This window comes from Rutilus rutilus, assembly GCF_951802725.1.
Source record: "Rutilus rutilus genome assembly, chromosome: 8".
Lineage (NCBI taxonomy): Eukaryota > Metazoa > Chordata > Actinopteri > Cypriniformes > Leuciscidae > Rutilus > Rutilus rutilus.
Genome location: NC_140222.1, coordinates 41,122,553 through 41,143,751, shown reverse-complemented (window position 1 = coordinate 41,143,751; position 21,199 = coordinate 41,122,553). Strand labels below are relative to the sequence as shown.

General features: G+C 36.9%; 2 protein-coding genes across 3 annotated transcripts in view; both read right to left on the bottom strand.

The window, feature by feature from the left end:
* Nucleotides 1-1,414, bottom strand: part of LOC311294682 (arf-GAP with coiled-coil, ANK repeat and PH domain-containing protein 2) — a 46,295-nt gene extending 44,881 nt beyond the window's left edge. For both annotated transcript variants that reach the window (XM_084415683.1, XM_084415682.1), the window contains exon 1: nucleotides 1,047-1,414. In XM_084415683.1, the coding sequence (XP_084271809.1) occupies nucleotides 1,047-1,099 (53 nt within the window). In that variant the 5' untranslated portion in view covers nucleotides 1,100-1,414. The remainder of the gene's footprint in view (nucleotides 1-1,046) is intronic.
* Nucleotides 1,415-3,556: 2,142 nt separating this feature from the next.
* ppp1r2 (protein phosphatase 1, regulatory (inhibitor) subunit 2) overlaps nucleotides 3,557-21,199 on the bottom strand; it is a 30,054-nt gene continuing 12,411 nt past the window's right edge. Inside the window, exons 3-6 of the mRNA XM_084417868.1 lie at nucleotides 20,713-20,796; nucleotides 9,753-9,853; nucleotides 8,678-8,848; nucleotides 3,557-5,548 (exon numbers count right to left, since the gene is read on the bottom strand). Of these exons, the coding sequence (XP_084273994.1) occupies nucleotides 5,529-5,548; nucleotides 8,678-8,848; nucleotides 9,753-9,853; nucleotides 20,713-20,796 (376 nt within the window). The 3' untranslated portion in view covers nucleotides 3,557-5,528. The remainder of the gene's footprint in view (nucleotides 5,549-8,677; nucleotides 8,849-9,752; nucleotides 9,854-20,712; nucleotides 20,797-21,199) is intronic.

The window sequence follows — 21,199 nt, the reverse complement described above, 5'->3', positions numbered from 1 at the left end:
ATTAAAAATGTCCAACGTTTTCCATGTTTTTCCTCACGAACATCTGCTCCTTGTTTCTGAGAGGATGTTGTTATGAGAGAGGAGGAGGGGATGAAATAATCCCTCAACGCTTACAGAGAGACTAGATATCAGGACTTATGGTTTCGTAATTAGCTTTAGTCATTTGGCTGAGTTCACTAACAGGTTTAGTGTTTCTGGAATAGAGGCTAAAATTACATACTTTGTTTTTCTTATCCTCACGTCTTTCCAAAGTATGTTCGCATTGCTCTTTTCCGTTCAACGGCAGTGAATAAAGACTGTCAAGGCCGCCAAGTTACGAAAAACAACAAAAAAGCACAATAAAAGTATTAAAAGTTGCCGATATAACTTGTGTATGGTATTTCAAGTCTTCTGAAACACCGTATCACACTTTTGCGATAGTACACTAGTTATATGGACTGTTTCTTATGTGCTTTTTGTCGTTTTTAGACCTTGACAGCTCCAGTCCTCATCAGCTTTTAGTAGACGGGGGAAAAAAGACATTAAACATTCTGCTAAACATATCTTTTTGTTTCCCACAAAAGAAAAAAAAAAGGTTTTGAGCAACTTGGAAGTGAATAAATTATTGTTATAATTTATTCATTTTCATTCATTATGCATTTTTTTTTATTTGGTTGAACTGTCTCTTTAAATGTCTTGCTCAAAGTGCAAAGGCTGATAAGTCGTGAATTTCATTGCATTATGTAAACATGTGAATATGTGTTAATGTTTAAGTTGTCTGTCCACTTCATGAGTGTCAACTCAAATAACACACACGACCAAATCTGAGACACCCAAGACATGTTTTGATCAAATCAGCCATTGACAGCATAAAATATCTCCAATCTAAATCAATACGTTAAACGTTATTCTTTAAGTGTGTATGTTTGCGTTGTATTTTATAGATTAAATCTAAAGTTCACCAAGTCACAAATTCTTTCAACTAAAAAAAAAAAGAAAAAAAAAACACATTCATGATATAATAATCATGAATATTAAATGAGTATACATGTAAAGGTCTTTCTCACCTGAATCTAGGTGAGTCCTTGAGACATTCCTCAAAATCCACAGTGATCTTCATGTTGATTTGATGAGGTTAATAAACAGATTAAGAGCTAGCAGGCTAACATTAGCTCCTGTAAAACCAATAACAGCTCAAACTTCTGCTCAAATCACTCAAGAATCCCCAAATGTGCTCCACATATGAGCGATTACGTCTGATATGCTCGTGTCAGTTGGACGTGAAGCGCTAGAAATGATTTTTTTAATAGGTGTAGCTCCTCCAGAATTAGCGAGTTGGACTGCGCTGATGAGTGTAAATGAAGAGCAAAGACAGGCAGTGTCTTAAAACACAAGTGCGTGACCTATCTAGACTGTATATTCGCCCGTGAGTTTCGTCCTGAAGAAAAGAAACGGAATAATTGGGTAGAATGGCGAGTCGTATGTAACGGTCCATTACATAACGGGCGGGGCTTAGTTTTAGCCAATCAGAAAACGCTTTACCTGTCAATCAATATGAGTTTGGGTTTCATTGTAAGGGCGGGGCGTTGTAGAGAGGGCGTGTTGTTATTTGGAAAACGGCTCACAGCATATTTAATTATAACAAATAATAATTACTAATATTATATTATCCACGTTTCGCGGTGCAAATTAAATTTTCTCAGTATACTTTTTAAACAATTCAGCGTTTAGCGATCAACGATGTCACGTGGTAGCTGTTACTTTGCTCAGCGCTGTTCGGGATAGACCAATCACAGTCGTTTGAGGATAGTGGATGAGATTGTTCTTTAAAGATTGTGGGGCGGATTTTCATCTACCTGTATGGCAGGTGTCAATCCTTGAATGTAGTATACTTACATAATTATGTTTTTTAGTGCACATATGAGTTCAGTAAGACTAAAACGGTATTGAGATGCGAATGCGGCACAATGGCAGATTGGGTTGTTTGAGCCGTCGAGCGCCATCTAGAGGAGGACCACGACGTTGAGTCTCAGAAAACGTACGTAAGTAACATTTGCCCATTTGAGACACAGCCAGAAACAGGCCAGCGAATCCAATCCTCACTCCCCCTCCTTCCAAGTCCTCTCTGACACACACTCCACCACATAATACACAATTTCGTTGCAGCATCAAAGATTATGCTTCAGATTACCTCGATATCATATAAGCCTTTGCTTGTGAAAATCCGCTGAGTAAACACACTGACTTTGGTTTCGGGAAACTATCAAAGCTCTCCAGGATCCACGTTTGAGGAAAAGGTTCACACCCACTATTACTCAAAGTGAAAAGACAAACATGTCGTTCTGATCTTTAAAAGAATTGATGGGCATCGGTCACGCAGATGCTTTATTTGTAGTTTTTAATATGTAGCCTATTGTTTTAAAACTTTACCTTCTTTCCAGTTATTTTTACTGTATGGATCAAGTCTGTCTTCGTTGCTTGTATGTTTATTTATTGTGAAATACTGCCATCTAATGGTCTATTTCTGACATACATTTAGTTGAACCGACAAGTGGAAACTTTAAACTTAAGAGCTCTTGCTATACGTTTTCCGAGAAAACTTTATATATTTGAATATCCTTTCAAAAATCACAATGGTCACTATTTTCTGCTGAAATAGTTACTTTAATTATTGTTACTACTACTGTAAAGTCAATATTATGTGGTGGGCTCTGTCAGTGTAAAGATCCATTCACACCAGGAAAGATTTAATAACGATAACCATTTTTTAACGTGCGTACAAACAGAAGATAACGTGCCGATTATTGTAAGTACGCACTGCATTTAAAGGGATAGTTCACCCAATTTTTTTTTAAATTGTCATATTGACTCACCCTTAAGTTAAACCTGCATGAGTTTCTTTCTTCTGTTGAACACAAAAGAAGATATTTTGAAGAATGCCGGTAATCAAACAGTTGACGGGTATCCATTAACTTCCATAGTAGAAAAAATATATATATACAATGGGGTCCGTCAACTGTCTGGTTACTGACATTCATCGAAATATCTTCTTTTGTGTTCAACAGAAGAAAGAAACTCATGCAGGTTTGAAACAACTTAAAATGACAAAACTTTAATTTTTGGAAGGACCTTTAAGGGTCATTTACGCAAAGGACGATATCTAGCGATAATCGTTATAATTCAGCAAGGATAGTTTAATTCACACCACAGCTGTAACAACAGAGTGGGGAGACATAAAACCTTTTATTTTTTTTTAGCTGATGAACGATAAAACATGGACAGCCAATCAGAAGCAAGGATTTTAAGACATTATAATTTGAATACAGATAACGTCGTCGTCCGTTAGTTTGGACGCTAATTTATGTATCGTTACAGTTATCGTTGTTGGTGTGACTGGGTTTTTAATATAGTATAAGATACTTTCATTTTATTTTTTTCACTTTGATGACAGTATTGGTAGTTTACTAGAGTAATTGTGCATATCTAAGGGGGTTATATTATATATATATATATATATATATATATATATTTTTTTATTTTTTATTATTATTACATAAAAACAATTGCAAAGAACAAATTTGTACCAACATTTTAATGATGACAAATATGCACATTTTCATTTGAACAACATGCACATCTATTTAAGAAAAGAAACAGAAAAAACAAAACAAATATTGAGGAATAAAATTGACACATAAATGGCCAAATTACACAAAATACAAACGGAGAAAGTTCAACGATCAAAAAGCACTTGTTTAAGCATTTGTGCTCGAGAATGTACAAAATTAGGATCAAACTATATTTGAGATTTGAGATATGTGTGCAATCCATGTCAATAACTGATGGGACATTGAAGGACAAAACTCAGGCTTTCATTAAAAATAGACAACCAATGAATGAATGTGCTTTTTGTTCAGTGTGTCAAGCACTGTGTTTGAGATATTGCAAGAATTTAACTTATCATTCAGTCAAGGGAAGGGCATGTGAATATGATTTAACATCCACAATGATGGAAAGGAACATAAAAGGATCTCAAAATGAAGGATTTCTGCTGGTTTTAGGTTGAGAATAAATACATTAGCCAGGAAATGCTTTAAAATGCATTCAGGCAGATACGGTTGCATTGAAGCACTGTTTCCCAAAAAGCAATGCTGCGTCGATATCTGGGTGGATTTCATCAAACCCGTCAAGAACATATACAGCTCAGGTTTTGTTTTTCACCAAATCAAAAGAACAAAAAAAAAAAAGAACAGAAAAAACCTTAATGTTAGTTTTTTCATTAAAATCAAGCACACAAGTAAATATTTAAATCATATAAAAAAATATTTCATTATCATTACTGTAATGCATCTGACTAGCAATAGCAAGATTTTTGCATATTGCCATCGAGTCGATATTTCAGCATTACGGTAATGATTCTGAATAATTTTTTGTTTGTGAAATGAGTCCAAACATATGATGCATCAGAATCTTTTTTGCATTACAGTAACGACAACTCACTGTAACGCACAAAACATTCCGACTCATTACTGTAATATACGGTACTAAAACATTTTTATACAAAATATAATTTATTTTTTTTCCTTTTGACTTTGGAGACAAACATGACAAGTTATTGCAAGGTTTTCCGACATTCACCCATTTAGCTTCTTTTTTTAATATATACAACACGCATATATTTTAGTGTGAGTTTGACTATAAATTGACAAAGTACACCAGAATAACAGCCATTTTAAAGGTCAATTTGTTTGGGTCAAATTTATTATTTTATTTTATTTGATACTGTGCTATAATTATATTCTTCAGTGATCACAAAAAGAAATAACCCCATTATACTAGCGTAAAAGAAAAGAAAAAGGCAATCAGAACAAACAAAGCTCAGTAAGGACGCCAAGACAAAAACCTCCAGGTCCATTCAGCATCTATTAAAGCTGTAGCTTTGGAAACGCAACAGAGACAACCATAGGGTTCAGTCGACTGATCAGTAGTTTTACAGCTAGGTTTGTAATACTCACCTTTTACTTCAAACACAGGGCAAATACAATTAGTGCCAATGTAATTAAACATGGTTTTCAGAAGCCATGCATACAGTAGAGCTCATGTGAGCAGTTTAATACGGGCTGTGTGTGTGTGTGTGTGTGTGTGTGTGTGTGTCAAGACCACATCAGTCCCCCTTTACCAGTGCATGCTAAACCACCAGCTTGTTCAAATGGCATTAAACTCAGTTACTGAAGTGTCAGTAACAGTGGTGCTGGGAAATAAGAGAATCAGTGTGGTTCGCTTCGGCTCGGAGATCGCGCGCTCTCGGCCAACGGGACGAGGGAGGAGCCCAGGCCCGGAGCGCTTTGATAACAGTCTCGATTCTTAGCATGATGGCGATACACGTTTGGCAAATGAGGGAGCTGGTTGATATGCGTGGCATTGCGGTGTTGGTGTAAATACACAGGGGTGGAGGGGATCCTGGAGCTGAACCCAAACCGGCGACGACACCGCGCCTTTCCAGAGGTTCATGAGACAAGGCAGGAGTCGAAGGACAAGTCTTGACATCCTTATGAATCCAGGGAATCAGCTGGAGCAAACCAGGACGATGAGAAGGGTTAGTTCATCTCACTGTCAAAGCTATTTACATTTGTAAAGAAGCAGTGCAGATATAGATATATATATAGTGGTTAGTACGGTTTAAATGTTTTTGAAAAAAGTCTCTAAAAATACAGTTAAAAACTGAAATATTATTAGTGATTCTATGTGAATATACAGTAAAGTGTAATTTATTCCTGTGATCAAAGCTGTATTTTCAGCATCATTACTCCAGTCTTCAGTGTCACGATCCTTCAGGAATCACTCTAATATGAAACTATCACAGTTCAAAATACACATACACACAAAAATTCTATAAAATATATTCACTATATGTTCACTATGACAAGTGTTGTTATTATTATTTATATATATTTATATTTATTAGGGCTGAACGATACATCGAATTTTCATCGTCATCGCGATATGAACTCGCGCGATGAACACATCGCAACAGACAGCCTGACACGATGAATAATGCCTGGTTCAGATTACATGATTTTTGTGTCTGTTACGATAGTCACGGTGTCAGATTACATGATTTCTGTGTCTGTTACGATAGTCACGGTGTCAGATTACAAGATTTCTGTGTCTGTTACGATAGTCACGGTGTCAGATTACATGATTTTTGTGTCTGTTACGATAGTCACGGTGTCAGATTACAAGATTTCTGTGTCTGTTACGATAGTCACGGTGTCAGATTACAAGATTTCTGTGTCTGTTACGATAGTCACGGTGTCAGATTACAAGATTTCTGTGTCTGTTACGATAGTCACGGTGTCAGATTACATGATTTCTGTGTCTGTTACGATAGTCACGGTGTCAGATTACATGATTTTTGTGTCTGTTACGATAGTCACGGTGTCAGATTACAAGATTTTTGTGTCTGTTACGATAGTCACGGTGTCAGATTACAAGATTTCTGTGTCTGTTACGATAGTCACGGTGTCAGATTACAAGATTTCTGTGTCTGTTACGATAGTCACGGTGTCAGATTACAAGATTTCTGTGTCTGTTACGATAGTCACGGTGTCAGATTACATGATTTTTGTGTCTGTTACGATAGTCACGGTGTCAGATTACAAGATTTCTGTGTCTGTTACGATAGTCACGGTGTCAGATTACAAGATTTCTGTGTCTGTTACGATAGTCACGGTGTCAGATTACAAGATTTCTGTGTCTGTTACGATAGTCACGGTGTCAGATTACATGATTTTTGTGTCTGTTACGATAGTCACGGTGTCAGATTACATGATTTTTGTGTCTGTTACGATAGTCACGGTGTCAGATTACAAGATTTCTGTGTCTGTTACGATAGTCACGGTGTCAGATTACATGATTTTTGTGTCTGTTACGATAGTCACGGTGTCAGATTACATGATTTTTGTGTCTGTTACGATAGTCACGGTGTCAGATTACAAGATTTCTGTGTCTGTTACGATAGTCACGGTGTCAGATTACATGATTTCTGTGTCTGTTACGATAGTCACGGTGTCAGATTACATGATTTCTGTGTCTGTTACGATAGTCACGGTGTCAGATTACATGATTTCTGTGTCTGTTACGATAGTCACGGTGTCAGATTACAAGATTTTGACTCCTAAAATCTTGTCGTGTCGTGGACAAGAATGTCAGACTACACGTTGCTTTCCGACCAGTCATCGCGTGCCGTCACACGCACACATTCACTCGCAAACATTCACTCGCACACACACACACACTGTCCCTCGCTCACTCACTCACTTGCGCTCGCTCACTCACTCGCACACACACACACACACACACACACACACACACACACTCGCTCACTGGCGCACACACACACTCAACTGTTGCTCGCTCACTCACTCGCACGCACACGCGCTCACTGGCGCACACACACACTCACTGTTGCTCGCGCTCTCACTCACTCGCGCACACTCACTCTCGCTCACATACTCAATCCGTGGAGGACCGTTAAAAAGTTAAACATGCTAGTCTTTCGCAGACGCGCCATAGGTTGTCGCCCAGACACACTGACTATACGAGATGAAACGATCGAATCTTGCGTCCCGACGCCCGTTGTCGTTTACGAATCCCCACGACACCCATAGGTCAAACGGATCGTGCCAAAATCGCGCTAAAATCGTGTAATCTGAACCAGGCAGGTAATAAACGTTTGACCTATCATGCAAAGAACCTATTAAAGCACTAAGACATGGGAACAGTATAGCTAACACTCACATTTGAATATTTATCAGTCATATCGTCATCGCAATATTAAACAATGTTATCGCACATCGCAGCTTTTCCTCATATCGTGCAGCCCTAATATTTATTTATTTATTTATTTATTTATATATTTATATATATATATATATATATATATATAAATATATATAACATTTAATATACATATATTTTATATTATATAAATGTATTATATTATATTATATATTCATAATTTGGTTTAATTCCATGTTGGCAATGAAACTGTTTTTGACTACCACAAAACAATCCAAAAGTTCATTTGCAAACCAATGTATTTTTCAATAAATTAGCATAAAAGCATAACGCATCAAATATATATAAGAATTTATATAATTTATAAATTATATAAAAATAATACATAAAAACACGTAATCAAACATAAAACGTATGTTTTTTTTTTTTCATATTTGGTTCAATAAACTTCAATAAACCATTTGATAAAAAAAAAATAATTAAAAAAAGGTATTTTCTGTCAAGCTTTACAGGGTTAAACAGGATCATGGGCTTATTAACAGCGAACTCTCTGCTCTATGAGGAAGTACTCTGTCCTTGACTGATCTTGGAGAGCATCTGGAAACACTTCCTAGACTCTCCGGGGACCTCTAGGGGTCAGCAGACTGTGGCTGAAGACTCGGCTCAAACTAACTAATCTTCTTCTCACACAACAACGGTTTACTTTTAGCTTTTCAACACAATCCAAAAACATCACAATTGCTCTTGGTCGGGACTTGGACTAAAGCGTTTGAAGTAACTATGCAAACCACATGTGTTGTTCAAATATGGCTGAACTTGCACTAATGTTCCAGCAGAAGCAGATCAGGAGCATGAAATATCCCATCAGGACAGTGTGTGTAAATGTCTCCTTATTTACCGTCTTGCGGGGGGTCAACGCTGATGTCCTCGGTCTCTGTGTCGTCCTTCATCTCTTCGTCCTCATCCTCCTCCTCTTCCAGCTCATTGGCGATGAGTTGTCGGGCTAGTTTAATGTTCATGCCTTCATTATAATGCATCTTCCTCATCATCTGAAACTGCTTCTTCCTGGCTGAGGAAAGACAGAACACACACACAGCTCTGAACGCCAGAATCTGCTGATTCACGGTCCATAAAGGCAAAACTTTTCTTCTTATTAAACAAACAACAGAACATATGATTTTGTTCTTGTCTTTAAGCACAACCTTAAAATTACAACTTCTTAATTTTTTTTTTTTTTCATTAAAATTAAGCACACAAGTAAATATTTAAATCATATTTTAAAAATATTTAATTATCATTACTGTAGTGCATCGATGTTTATGCAAAAAAACTCAATGTAATATGAGAATGAAGAATAAAAGGTTAAATATAAAATGTAACACATTATTATGCTTTTGTTCTTCTTCATGAAGTGTAGAAATGTTTTATTTTCTGTCTTTACTTCACATTATGGATGAATTATCTCAGTCACAAGAGCATGCATTAGTGTCCTATGTTCAGAGTTAAACTTTTTTTTAGACTATTTAATACAATAATCTGAGTTTTTTTGTTTATTTTTTATATTTGGCTACTTTTAGGACTGTTATTTTTTTTATTTTTTTTTTATGACGTGTGCAAGCTGTTTCTCTTGTTGTTGTTTGTTCTCAAAGTATCTTGAGAAACGTGAAGTATCTGTGCCATTGTGAATATATATTCATATATCGATATGTATTGCTTTAAATAACGGCTAAGAATTGATAAGAATTGTGGAATTTCACTGGTTTTGATACATCGATTACAGAAATGTTCATATGCATTTATCTTAAAGTGTAACACTAAGATTGTGAGTTTAACTGAAAAGAGAGAGTTGTGGAGAAGTGTGTGTTCGAGCCCCTGGCTGACGGTGCGGTGAGCTGTGTAAAAGTGTAATCAGTGTGAGAGGAAGCAGAGGTGAATCTGAGGCCATGAGAGAGAGAGAGAGTCACGTGTCTCACCTTGATCCTCCACACTCAACTCCTCCTCCTCTTCCTCACTGCTCTCCTCTTCTGGCTCCTCCATGAAGCGAGACTCGGCGCCCTCCACCGCTGCCTCCAGCCTGAGAAGACGGCAAGATGTTTTTTAGATAACATGCTCTGTTTTTAATTTTGCTTCATATATACTAAATATTGTCAAAAATGAAATATCAGAAACGGTTCCAATACTCTGTTTCTGCAGAGTCAATACACTGATGCCGGCTGCGCGTTCTTGCTCTCTTCTTTCTGACGGTGAATTGACACACACCCGCCTCCTGTCACTCACTTCATTCACTCCGGTTGAGTGCATAATTTTACTCATTCTCACTCACACCAGAAGCGTGCGCACCACTGATCTATATAAGCGACGCGCACATAAAGCCACCTCTCAAATAGATGGTGATGAAAGTGAATTATTTTTCATGGTCTATTGCACTTAAACATCAAATACACACAAAGTGATGTCAAAATGCCCGTCTTGCAGAGTATTCAGCCAGTTTCAGAACGTAAACAGCTGAGAGAAACCATGTGTAACAGTATATTGGATCCGTGCGGACGCTAAAGTGACAGCAGCCTAATAAACCTGCTGCAAAAAGACAGAAAAATCACTCGCTGCTCTTGACAATAACTTTTGTAACTTTAATTGTCAGCATTAATTTGTATTTAAGTGGATTACAATTGGATTACTTTATCTAAATTCTGTTGTATTTCTTACCAGAATAAACCAGTTAAACCCACCTGAGAATTTGTCAATTATATTGTATTCATTTGTGCTATTGTTTCAATTTGTTTTGATTTAAACTGTTTACTTGTTTGTTTTTTTGTTGTAAATTTAGTTCGAAGTTTCAATATTTATGCACTGTATATAACAAAATTACCCAAATTATCAAAAGATTAAAAAAAAAGATAAAAAAAATAAAATAATAATAATAATAAATAAATATAAATATAAATATATATATATATATATATATATATATATATATTATATATATATATATATATATATATATATATATATATATATATATATATACATACATATATATATACACGGCAGTACATTGATATTAAGGTATCATATTAAGGTAAGGTAATAAGGTATCGCATTAAAGATATTCCAGTATTGTGTAAAAACTACAATACACACACACACACACACACACACACACATTGATTCATGTGAAGCAGAGCTGAATTTTCAGCATCATTACTCCAGGTTTCAGTGTCAGACGATCCTTCAGAAAGCACTGTAATGTGATGATTTGGAGCATATTACAATATGATTATATTATATTATATTATATATTATTTTATGTAATATCCGTATTGCTTATGAATAATATAGCTACTGAAATCTAAACACATTTAGACAATTTATGAGAGCAACAAAACTTAATTTCCCATCAGTGTTTGTAGAAGCACAAGACTGATAAAAGCATCAGTTACACACCTAAAGAGCATTTGCTGTTGCATTAGCGCTAAAATGTTTCCTGTCTTTGTCATGAAGTGAACCAATAACAAAACATCCATTTATTTCTGACCACGAACATCATGTCATAATTACCACTTCTTATAAGAAACGACCCAGGAGGACTTGAAGGCAGCATCATTTCCTTATTGAGGAAAGCATACAATAAGTCCATTAATTTTACCCTTCACGTCGCTAACATCTAACGTTTAACTCGGTGTGGATTCTTGCAGTAGTTTCTCATAAATCCTGGTGATATTTGTAGTATTCTCACTGTTAATGTGACAGAAAGCATCTCTCAGGAGTAATCGGTCACACACACACATGCACAACGGCCTCAACGACTGCTGGGTCGGGAAGCATAAAACACACGTACCTGAGGGAAACACAAGACACACAGTGGGAGGTGGACGATGACAAAAGAGAGCGCAGAGACACTGACGGAGAAGGAAAGAGAAGGCGAGTGGGACTAAGGCGAGAGCAGTTGCATTACTAGGAGGTTCGGGACGTGAATGAAGTGTCTCTTCCTCTTCCTAACATCAGATACAGACTCGGTTACAGGCCGGCGGCAGACAAACCACTCTCTCGCATCCATCTCAGAGCCTTTAAAGACACGGATCTAGATGCAAAGATCCTGCATTAAAGTCTGTGAATGAATGGAAGAGGGCACGTTTTAAGTGCCTTTCTCTAAGGGGGAAGCAAGTCTATAAACATCCCGGTGAGATTTCATGCCCAGTGAACTCTTATAACCTAAAGATATTTTCAGAATGGACTAGTCAGTGGGTTTTCTTAAAGGAACGGTTCACATAAAAATAAAAATCCTAAAATCAAACACATTTGCACGTCACGTGACTTACCGTCATGATGGTATTGAGGTGTGTGTATATTGGGCTATATATTTTGCAACCTTTCTTTCTGCTGGTGTGTCGCCTCCAGGCTGGCCGTTTATCAGCTCGGACCAATAATAGACAGCGCAGCGCGAGCGCGAGCCCAGAACAGGTTTACTCGCGGGCCGATCCTGTTTTAGTTGAAGTTACTCGCTGGGAGATCCAACGAGAAAGCGTTTGAATTCACCACAGTATTAATAACGTCGCTGCGACATCTAGTGAGACGAATTCAAATGCAGCACGGAAATATGAAAGGTGAATATGGATGATTGAATTTTTAATATTGAAAATCTGTTGTGAATCGAAATATTCAGTTTAAATACACAACCATGTTGAATTTCAGCCCATAAAAATGCATTTACGATTAATGCAATGCATTTTTGTTTTTTAATTAATGCAATTCAACAAGCTTTTTTTTGTGTTTCAAACACATTTGCCATTAATTTTATTCCAAAGTTGTTCTTTAATCACTTACATTTTGCTCAAGTTTATCATACAAAATGTTCATATCTTTACAGAAGATATGACATTTATTCTATTTCTTTAATAACTAGCCAGCTAATCTATCAATAACATTTTAAGAAAGGCGCTTTCAAAAACACGACATTCATGACGCGATGCTAATAATCAGGGGTGCAAACACATGTATGGTCAAAAAAGAGAGAGGTAATCGAAGCCCTCGTCCCGCGGCAAATATCCAGATACTACATTGCCACCATCCCCAACCCACCCCTATAGGCACATAGAGTCAAATGAAATTCAGAAAAACTATCTTGCACTTCTTCTTCTTGCTTTACTGCTACTTCCTGAAAACAATTTCACCTGATGATTTGAATAGCTCTTTTTGTAAAGAATTAATAATTCTAGGATGATTGGGGTAATTGTGTAGGGTAGGCCTAGTGCATCTGCATAGAAACTATTAAACAAAATACAAATATAAATACAATAAAACACAAATACACAAGAAATAAAGCAGTGCTTTATGTTTTTCAGGTAACTTAACTGTATTAAGTATTAATACAGTTTATCTTTTGACAAAACGTGATTTTTCTCTTTCTCTTTTGTTGTTTGATTAACTTTGGTGACACAAACAGCTGCAGGTATATTGGGTGCTGTCCCTTTAAGACGAATGCATGTATCTAATACCGGTAATGACAGGCATCCGTTTTATTTTGACTGCGTTTACGGGGAAACTCGTTGAGACGGACACTGGCTTATTTTTTCGTGCACATGTCTGTTCAAACACAAATAGATAAGAAAGAAAAGGGAACTCGGTGTTCACGAACTTCACGTGCTGTCTGCGACTGCGTGGCTCTGTGCGCCGACAGACCATCTACATTTGGATGTTAAACATAAAATATATAGCCTGATACAGCAAAGACAACGTCGGCAGTATTGACGGCAAAATAGGCTACAGAATATTTCGTTCTGTAGCTAGGCCTATTGACAGGGGCAATATTTGAAAATCGATAATTAGGCCTATTTTTTAAATTACAATTATATATGCATTTGTCAAAACCGAGAGACTTTCAAGCATCAAAATGTTATTTATTAATATGTATTTGCGCCTTCTATTTTGTCTGAAAACTTCCAAAACTCATGTCGCGTGAAAAATAGGCGTACGTCGGTTGCGGTTCTATTTCTAGCATGCGGTTTCGGCGCGGCTCGAGAAGTGTGTGTGTCACGCAAGCATTGTGCTCTAACCAGTTAACATGAGAGCCGACATAAAAACGGACACTCCACGCCACGCAGAGAGAAATGTGATGCAGTGGCAGATCCATCCAGAGTGAGACAGAAACACTAGTGGTTCACGCTTGCGCACATACTGCTGGTCGCGCAGTGTTCTGATTCGCTTATTTCCTATTTAGCCTACTTGTTGGTGGATCCAATGAATCCAGAATTACTGTTGGTTAAATTATAATCAGACCCTCTCAAACCACCACCTCCCCCCCCTTAAAAAAAACTCTTCGGATCTGCACGATTCACACAAGTCACCCAAACTGACGTGAAAAAAGCAGGAGGCGCCGAAAAGCGCGCTGTTTGCACCCCTGTAATAATGCAAGGCAACACATTGGTCAAAGGCCTTCATTTGCATGTAAATGCAGAGCAATGCCTTTTTAAATAAGGTTTATTTTTACTTCAAAGTTTTTTTTCTCTGGACGAAAAAGTCATTTCAAAGAAATTTTGCTTGATGCTTGAAGGAGAACATTTCCAAATGCAGATTTTGCCTTGGGTTCAAACTAACAAAGAGCTGCTTGGTTTCAACCCCTACTTCTGTTCGAGTGGTGCTAAGTGCATCGTTACACTATTGACAATGAACACCAGGCCTTGTTTGCCCACAACACTTCACTGATGTAATGCCTTCAGTGCTGTAGGTAGTGGATTTGTTAGACAATATATAATTTTAGCATTGATATCGCAATAGTCACACCGCAGGATGTGCGAGGTCAAGTATAGGAATCGTAGTTGATCCAAAATGCACGATTCTCTGATTAACTGCCAAAGTTTAACCATCATAGAGCGAAAGTTTTAGGTCCTGTCAGTTTAACCCCTTAAACCCTAAGCGTCCCGCCGGCGGGACGCCCCCCCATGAAAAAAATTCATAATCAAATTACTAAGCAACCACTGAATGATATAATACAAAATAGGTATCATTTTAAAGCTTAGAATCTCAGGTTTTCAATGCACCTATACATTTTATTCAACTCCTAAAAGGTGCTGAGTTATTCCTTTAGAACGGATTATACCGCCGGAGGGCGCCACCTAGCTATGGAAAAAATTAATTGTCATATTTTTCAAAACTACTGCATTGATCAACACAAAATAGGCATCATTTGAAAGCTTAGAGTCTAAACTTTACAATGAATGTAGCCATTATGATTATCTCCAAAGTAGTGCTGAGTTATTTGCTGATAAAATGATTTTTTTTTTATACATAATTTATGAGGAAGAGGAAATTATTATGTACTGATATGTGTCAAAAACATCATACTGCTCAGATAGTCATGTGTCATATGTCATTTGAAAGGTCTCAATGAGTAGAATACAACAAGCATAATTGTTTCAGGCTTTTACTAAACTTGAGCAAGGTTTTTGTAAAATAAGCCCCTCAAGAGACCCATGGGTAAACCATATATGGATGCTGAATTTTAGACACATTTCCGCTTGTAACTTCATGAAACATGCTCCGATTGTGGAAAATGACACACCATTATTTACAGCAGATGCTTACAATTAAAATGAGTCCAAACTCAACGTAATCCATCACTCAGAACTAAAGATACTCCTCATGGAGTTCTAATACACAAAAAATACACAAACGCACGTAGCCAAGCGAGGTAGCTTAGACTTGGCCTTTTTACTCGTATCTTCATGAAACATACATCGATCATGAAAAATGACACATCGTTATTTACAGCAGGAGCTCACGATTAAGAAGAGCCCAAACTTATCAATCATATCTAAAGATATTCTTCATGGCGTTCTAACACAGAAAATACCAAAGACGCACCTAGCCAAATATATACTCATGAAGCACTCGCGTTTGGGTTTCACTTATAACTTCATGAAGCATGCACATATCGTAGAAAAATGCACATCATTATTTTCAGCAGACTCTCACGATTAAAAAGAGCCCAAACTCAGCATAATCCATCACTCATATCTAAAGTTATTCCTCGTGGAGTTGTAACACATGAAGCCACAAATGCGCACATAGATCTTTATTATAGATGTAGCACTTATGTCGCGTTCTAACTCATAACTCAATGAAGCATGCATCAATTGTGGAAAATGGCACATCATTATTTACAGCAGATTGTTAAGATTAAAAAGAGCCCAAACACACCATAATCCATCACTCAGATCTAAAGATATTCCTTATGGCGTTCTGACACAAAAAAATACCAGAGGCGCACCTATGAAGTAGCAATAGCAGTGATGCTATGTTGTTTTGATGTGACGTTTCAGCTCATAACTCAATAAAACATGCATGGATTGTAAAAAATCGAACATCTTTATTGACAGCAGATTCTCACGATTACAAAGAGCTCAAACACAACATAATCCATTGCTTTGATCACGAGATATTCCTCACGAAGTGATGCATACTTGGCTAAAAAACAAGTCTCTCATCCTTCTGGGGAGCAAAGTGTTTTCCAATTTTCCCGGAACCGTCCGCGCTCGTTTTCAAATGTGGAATAACAAAAAATATGTATCATCTTAAAGCTTAGAATCTCAGCTTTTTAAAGAATCCAACCACTTCAATCAACTCTGAACAAGTGCTGTCTAGTCTCTCTAAACCGGAGTGTACCGACCGCGTGCGCCACCCATGGCGCCACCTAGCTGCGAAAATATTCATTATCATATTTTTCAAAAATATTGCCTTGATTCAAACAAAATTGGTGTCATTTGAAACCTTAGAGTCTGAACTTTACAGTGAATGTAGCCAATTTGAAAAACTCCTAAGTATTGCTGAGTTATTTGCTGATAAATATAAAAAAGAAATCATAATCTATAAAATACTTTTTTGTACTATGTACTGCAATGTGTCAAAAACATCATACATCTCATGAAACATTAAAAAAATCATTGAAAATGGCACTTCATTTTTTACAGCATATTAATACAATTAAAATGAGCCCAAAATTAACTTTATCTATTGCTTTTATGATAAGATATTCTTCATGGTGAAACACTATCAAAAATGCCCATGAGGGGGCGTCAAGGTCTCAACAAAAAGGCTATCTTTTTTTTTTCTTGCTGTAACTTTTGATTACTTTATCCAATCACCACAAAATTTTATCCAGATGCAGCTCATATGTAGAGGGACTTCCCCAAAAAAGAATTTTCCTCCTACCTTATTTCCTTCCTGAGTTATACCATGTCAAACAAGAAAGATATGCATTATCATTATAAAAAATATATATATTTTTTGTCTTTTATCAGCAGTTTCTCGGCAGAAGAATGTCCAAATGTAATGTAATTTATATTTTCAAAAAATTTGAAAAGTGTTCTTTCAAACGATACCTACCTTTTGACTCTCCTTGCTATAGTTTTGAAGTTATGAGTCTGTAGTTTTGTGTATGTCACTCAGAAAACTCATTTTTTTTATTGTTTTTCAAATGTGCGAGGACTAAACAAAAAGGCTACCTTTGTTCCAAATGCTGTAACGTTTGAGTACTTTATGCGATCACCACAAAATTTGATTCAGATGCAGCTCACATTTAGGGGTACTTCCCCAAAAAAGAATTAATCTGCTACCATATTTCCTTCCCAAGTTATTGCATGTCAAACAAGAGAGATATGCAAAATCATAATAAAAATTATGTTTTTTTTTTTGTATTTATCAGCAGTTTCTCGGCAGGAGAATATCCAAATGTAATGTAATTTATATTTTCAAAAAATTTGAAAAGAGTTCTATCAAACGATACCTACCTTTTGACTCTCCTTGTTATAGTTTTGAAGTTATGAGTCTTTACTTTTTTGTGTGTCACTCAGACAAAACAACTCCAAAAATGGCCTCAGGGTTTAAGGGGTTAAACATTCAGACGATTTTAAACCATTTGAGAGCAAGTTGACACAATCTGTAACTCGCGAACACCTAATCCCCTTCTCTTCCGTGTCCCGAACGGACACATACACGCAAAATTATGTCAAAATGCCCGTCTCCGCGAGGATCATCATAAACAGTCGCTTATGGCTTACGTGAACATAAACAATTAAGAAAGAAAACTGATGTGGCCATTATATTGGATATGTGCATTCGGTCTTAAAGTGACAGCAGCCTAATATTCCTGTGTCATTAATGTTCATCAAACAACACAATACAAAGAGAAAATAACTTTAGTAGCTGTAACAAAGATAAATTATGCTTAATTTATACAGTGTCTTCAGTTATTTTACATTTGATTATTGAATTTCTGTACCTGAATATGGTTAGACTTACATGAAAAACAAAGCACTGTTCATTTCATTTGTATCTTTGTTTGTTTGTATTCATCTATGCTTTAGGGCTGTCAACTGAGAATTTTAATATCAGTCCCTCCAGAAAAACGCGATTATGCGATCGCATGATTCAATGCATAATCAGCCAAAGTCCGCATATTTATGCGGGGGACGCATTTTTTCAAATACGCCGCACTTTTCGCCGCATAAATTGCAGATTTCCGCGCGCAAAATATGCGGGCTTGCATGATTTCATAATCCCCGCATTTTCGTTGCAAAAAGTCACATATATCTTAGCAGAAAGTTGAAAAATGTTGCGTTTACTTCACACAAAAGCGCAGGCATTTCCCCTGTTGCCATGGGAACGTTATGAAGTGATGTAATTACGCGACATCATTGAAAATTTGAAACTTTTTTTCTCTCTTTTTCATCAAACAGCAGTTTTTGCAAGTTCCCGCAGTTTTTGCAAGTTCCCGCAATTTCATCGCATAAAATTGCATAAATATCCCGCATATTCCATCGCATTTAAGAAAACGTGCCGCATAATCAAGGATTTTTGCCCGCAACAATCACAAAAAAACTCTTTCGAATGTAAAAAACGTGCATTCAAATTTTTGGGGTGTCGAGAGGCGAGCAAGACATGATGATGGCGTAACTGACGCGTTTTGTTTTTGTTAGCTTATCCAAAAACCCTCTCAGTTGGTGGCAAAAATCGTGCAACGACATACTTGACCATTCCTGGCACATCGGTCAGAGCTGAGCCACCGTTTTCTCAGTTTACTGATGCACTTACACAATTGTATACACAGTAAGGAAATTAAATTCTATAATTAAAAAACATTCTTTCAAAAGGTAACGCACTTTAAAAAGTGAATGTCATTTCATTTCAATAAAAGATGCGATGCTTGATTTGGTTTGTATTTGATTATTGCGCTCGCTTGCGCCCTCTTGTGGGCATAGGAGACGATACACTACTTTTTTTCTCTAATTCGAATATAATTCTAATATTTAAGAAAGAAATTCAAATTTAGCTTTGCAGCCATTTTGACAGCCATACCCATGCTTGTAATGGGTTTATTATTTTCTATATACCTATTCATTCCCCTACAAAATCACCAATTCAAATCATCTGGTGAAATTGTTTTCATATTGTAATAATCGCAGAAAAACGAAATATTGCAATGTTCTTCCCTATTAGACAATTGCTGCTTTGATGGCTGTACCAGTGATGGATTTAGAGAACTTCTCAGAGAGATGCTTTACTGTGCTGACTGCCTTTAAAGTTATTTAATATATTTTACGTAAAATATTAAATGTAAAAAAAAAAAAAAACTAGTTGACTAGAGATCCAACTAGGCTCTGCTCATAGTAGGCTAAACACACCACTATTGATCGGCAAAGTTTTTGTCAGCCATGGGTTGCTGGTTGTGGATCAATACCTGTGCCATTATGAGCCGTTCTTGCTGACTGTATTTCAGAGAAGCACATGGTGGCTTTTTTTGGGAAACACTGAGCTTACAACAAAAGTGTCTGTTCTGAGTCAGACTGAAGCAGTACAGCACGCTGGGCAGACGCTGATTTGAAAGCGGTTAGCAGCTCTGCTTGAGTTGCTGTGAAGTTGACTCGCCTGTAGGCTGTGACATGACATCTGTTCTGGCTGCTCATGTACGGTTTCAGAGTTAAACACGCTACCTGCACACATTACTAACACTGAACTAACAAGGCAGGAAACCTAAATCAGTACAAATACGGTTTCATGCAGCGGCTGTGTTTAGTTTAATGAGGTTGTGTAAACCTGCAACATCAGAGTACACTGTGAATCTACTGATGTCGACGCGGATTGTGAATCGCAAAGATGCAGAAAAAAAAAATGCTAAAAGTTTGCGACAGAATCGATCATGTCAACAAACTTTGAAGAAACCTTAACTTTATTATGATAATTAATACATTTTTGCTACTTTAACTATAAAAATGTTGAATGCAAATTATTATTATTTCTTAGTGCTGGTGTCATTTCCCCCACAACTATTTTTCCACCAATATATATGTAAAAGTAGCCATAGTTGAAGAAACAGCCATTTTGATTTTAGATGAGCACACACACATATGAGTCATCCTTGGAGTCAATAAATTACATCTCATTTATGGTGCATTTTTAAAAAGCTTTTCTGAGCATAATGCTTCTTACAGTCTGAAGCTCATCCGGTGTTTTAATACATTATGTGAAATGTAGGCTACAGATGTGAATACACTGAAACCTCCATGAATAGTTGCTAGCATTTATGTGTGTGTGTGTGTGTGTGTGTGTGTGTGCGACGCAGGATTCAGCACTCGTCCGCATCAAGACCAAATACCAATCAAAGTTAAGATTTATGCTTTGAACTATTGTGACATTGCAGTCCGACACTCACATAAGACAGGGTTGCCAATGATGCCTAAATGATCCGTTATAGTTCTTGTCAATAACAATAAACAAAATAGTATAGTAAAATGTGTTATTATTAATATTAATAAAGTATCCTAAAGTGCATAGGTTAATCTAACTCTGGGACCTAATCATGGGTACGGACCCGAAACATTGAGAATCCCTGCACTACCCTTCCATCCACATCAGAGACAGCAATCATGCATCACTTACTTCTTAGCGAGGTCGTCTCCGCGTAGGACTGTGTTCCCGTCCGAGTCGCTGAGCGCCCCCTCATCTTCGTCATCTGCAACCATCCTAAGAGGGAAAGGAGATTTTTGGCCAATTGCCCGAAGGGAGAAAGACAGCACGACCTTTCCTGCAAATTTGCCCTGTCATATTGAGTTGCAGCCTCAGTGCTGCCCTTGTATTTTGCAGACAGGGCAGTAACACATCCAGAGAAGGGAGCAACTGTTTTAACTACCAATATTTACAATCCATACAGTGCCTCAGCAAGAGAGCAGAACTTAAAACAATAACTTTTCTTCAATAAGTAGCATAAAATGCTATAGGCTACCCTTAATGCAGTATCCTAACTTAGTCAACTTATGTTGAAAGTCCATATTACAGGAGAACAACTTTAAACCAGACATATTCCCTGAAAAACAAAGTACTAATTGAAAAACAAATGTATAGTTAATTTTATTTTCCCAATTTCATG